The following is a 3,727-nucleotide window of genomic DNA, read 5'->3' as shown; positions in this document are numbered from 1 at the left end:
GTGCATTGATGTGGATTCCATCTAGTACACAGGCGGCCCATTGACAAAAACAGCGCGCGCTTTTGTTAGCATTGATTAATGCCCGGGGTCACGCCTAAACAAGTCCGCTACCGAGCAATCGAATAAAAAGGTATAATCCCCACACTCTCAGGTAAAGAAGAAGATTGGCCCACGCCAAATTTGTTTTTAGTAGATATTAAAACAAAACAACATTTTTTAAATGATTCACCTACTATTACACAACATGGGTGTAGCGTGGCCTATGTTCCATCACAATTCCAGAAATGTTCAAATCTGATAAAATTTCATGTAAACATATCTTATTGCATTATATATAACAATTGGATTTGGCGCAAGTTATAAAAACTCATTTCGCTCTCCCCTACATGTGGAACAACAAAAACAATATTACTAAATATTACAAATACGTCACAGTTTGTACTTATATAATAATAAATTACACCAGTAATTAGATATGTGATAGTAAAATAAGTTATTGTTATAATAGGATGAACAAGAAAAACAAATAAGCAAAATGAAATCAACAAAAATACAAAGATTTGTGAGGGGCTTAATAAAAATATTGCATCTATGAAGATTTATGTTTTGCGCTCACTTTTGACGGCGTCTTGTGTGTAAAATATTCGTACGCCTTTCCCCCTATCTGAAATAAGGTACTGTTAGATATTTCTAATAGAAATTTTGTTTTTAGGTTAAGATAACGAATTCGAATCTGGTAAGGAATTCCATTTATTGACAAGATAGGAAGATATGCAACAATGGTCAAATCTACACACAAATATTTTCCATCTATTCTTTGTTTACAAAATCTCCCTACAAGCGATATTTGGCTTTGCCACGCCATAATATATGCCAGACCCTTCCCCAGCATTTTGGCGTGCTTATCCATGCATACCTAAACAGCCGTAGTCCGTGCGATCAATAGAGCCGCGCTACGTCGCCATACCATAAATAGGCATGTTACCTAGACCTGAGCGGTGATTCTTGGAACCCTGTTCACATGATTCACAGAGGATTACCTTATAAGGAAATATAGAAGTCGCTCTTTCGATTGACGGAATAAAACCGGCGTGGCGTCAGTAGCTCGGTACATTTGAATTCTTACATCCAAGCAGACAACGTGAGGAGTAAATTTCTACCAACCAATAACTATCACAATGGGAGACGAAGATGTTGCAGCTTTAGTTATTGATAATGGATCCGGAATGTGCAAGGCCGGATTTGCCGGAGACGATGCTCCCAGAGCTGTGTTCCCCTCCATTGTCGGACGCCCCAGACATCAGGTAAATATTCCCTGGAATTATTATGTAGATTAATAGAGAAAAAGTAAAAATAATTCATCTTGTAAAACGAGAGAAAATCGACCATAAGTTAGAATTTAGATGAAATTAAATGCTAACCAAACCAAATCATATATTATGCATTCAAGGCCCTTAATTTTCTCTAGGCAAGTTTTCTTAAAGTAACGTGTAACAAAATGTGACAGATCTCTTGTTTTCTGGTTACCCCACCTTGTATAAAAAATGGAGCACTTATCAAGTACTGACTGTTTGCTAACGGTCAATGGCGCTACACGTGTACCGGCTTTATGGTAATTAGCGCCATGGGCGGGACACTGCTTCACTCGTGCAGTTGTAAAATTAAACATGTTACAACACAGTTTGCCAGAATGTCATTATATTTAACACTACGTACTTGATCTTTTCTACTTGTGTGAATCGCATTAGAAATCTATATAAACCACTAAGGTCATGCGATGAATACCAAGCCCAGTTAATCGTTAAGAGTAACCTGACCAAATAAGGGAATGTTTTACAGTAGCCAATCGAATTCGAAAGAGAAAAATGTTTCAGGGCGGGGACATGAGTCATGTCACTCCTGCGTAGTAGTAGCCGATTAGGCAGAACAATGCGATAACGATTTTACAAAAACTTAATTTAAAAAAAACTTGATAAAATACTATTGGATTTTTTACACAAACCCTTTATGGTATTTAACATTGTTTTTATTAAATGAAAAATGTAAACTTTTGTTTTTAGGGTGTGATGGTTGGTATGGGACAGAAGGACAGCTATGTAGGAGACGAGGCCCAGAGCAAGAGAGGTATCCTCACCCTCAAGTACCCCATTGAACACGGCATCGTTACCAACTGGGACGATATGGAGAAAATCTGGCATCATACCTTCTACAATGAACTCCGTGTGGCCCCAGAGGAACACCCCGTCCTCCTGACCGAGGCCCCACTCAACCCCAAGGCCAACAGAGAAAAGATGACACAGATCATGTTTGAGACCTTCAACTCTCCCGCCATGTACGTCGCCATCCAGGCCGTACTGTCCCTGTACGCTTCCGGTCGTACAACCGGTATCGTACTCGACTCCGGAGATGGTGTCACCCACACAGTCCCTATCTACGAGGGTTACGCCCTTCCCCACGCCATCATGAGATTGGATCTCGCTGGACGTGATCTTACAGACTACCTCATGAAAATCCTCACAGAACGTGGATACTCTTTCACCACCACAGCTGAGAGAGAAATCGTCAGAGACATCAAGGAGAAACTGTGCTACGTTGCCCTGGACTTCGAACAAGAGATGGCTACTGCTGCTTCATCCTCATCTCTAGAGAAGAGCTATGAACTTCCCGACGGCCAGGTCATCACCATTGGCAACGAGCGATTCAGGTGCCCAGAGGCCATGTTCCAGCCATCCTTCCTTGGAATGGAATCTTCTGGTATCCATGAAACCACATACAACAGTATCATGAAATGTGATGTTGATATCCGTAAAGACTTGTATGCTAACACCGTATTATCTGGTGGTTCCACTATGTACCCTGGCATTGCTGACCGTATGCAGAAAGAAATCACAGCTTTAGCTCCTAGCACAATGAAAATCAAGATAATTGCCCCACCAGAGAGGAAATACTCCGTCTGGATCGGTGGTTCCATCCTTGCTTCTCTCTCCACCTTCCAACAGATGTGGATCAGCAAACAGGAGTACGACGAATCCGGTCCATCCATTGTCCACAGGAAGTGCTTCTAAACATTAATTTTTCTAATTGCATCCGTTACACTTTACATGTGCAAGCGATCATTGCGACATCCTGATTTCACCTAAGTCCCTGGAAGTGCAAGGTAGCACTTTCAAAGCATTATGGTGCGTAGATCTGAAGTCAAGATCTGAACATTTACACTGACATTGTCTAATTGAATGCATTCAATTGTTAATATTTTTTGTACCGAAAAAATGCTTAAAAAAAACACAATTAAAAAATAATATAATGAATCTCTCTTCATTATTATTGATATTACCATACACATTATTTGAAGGGCTTTCTTTGGTTAATCCATTTTGAAAGCTTTTACAAACTTAATGCAAAAGAGTTGCTATTTGCCACAGTCATATATTATAAAGATAAGTGAGGCATTTGGAAAACTTTAAAGTGCTATACTTGCGTCTAGAATATCCTACCAAAACGTGTTTCATTACATGTCAAATGAACAAATACTTGTAACGAAAACGCACACAAATTGATACACAAGTTCATGTAACAAACTGTAGTGTCATGTTGTAAATTTTTAATTGATTGGATGGCAGGAAGTGCAAATAGTCTTTTAAATTTTGAATTTTCTGCCACCCGTAAATTCGAATTTCATAATATGACATACTTGTTTCAATACATGTCGTTCATTCTTTGGTAGAAC

The 3,727-nt window shown here is 39.4% G+C and overlaps 1 protein-coding gene across 1 annotated transcript; it reads left to right on the top strand.

Annotated features, from left to right (window-relative positions):
* Positions 1-1,094: 1,094 nt before the first annotated feature.
* Positions 1,095-3,308, top strand: LOC128167952 (actin-2-like). The gene is made up of 2 exons (XM_052833973.1): positions 1,095-1,304; positions 2,061-3,308. The coding sequence occupies exons 1-2, from the start codon at positions 1,179-1,181 to the stop codon at positions 3,063-3,065; spliced, it is 1,131 nt and encodes a 376-aa protein (XP_052689933.1). The 5' UTR covers positions 1,095-1,178; the 3' UTR covers positions 3,066-3,308.
* Positions 3,309-3,727: the final 419 nt, after the last annotated feature.

This window comes from Crassostrea angulata, chromosome 10, assembly GCF_025612915.1.
Source record: "Crassostrea angulata isolate pt1a10 chromosome 10, ASM2561291v2, whole genome shotgun sequence".
NCBI lineage: Eukaryota > Metazoa > Mollusca > Bivalvia > Ostreida > Ostreidae > Magallana > Magallana angulata.
This window is presented reverse-complemented; position numbering and strand designations above follow the sequence as displayed.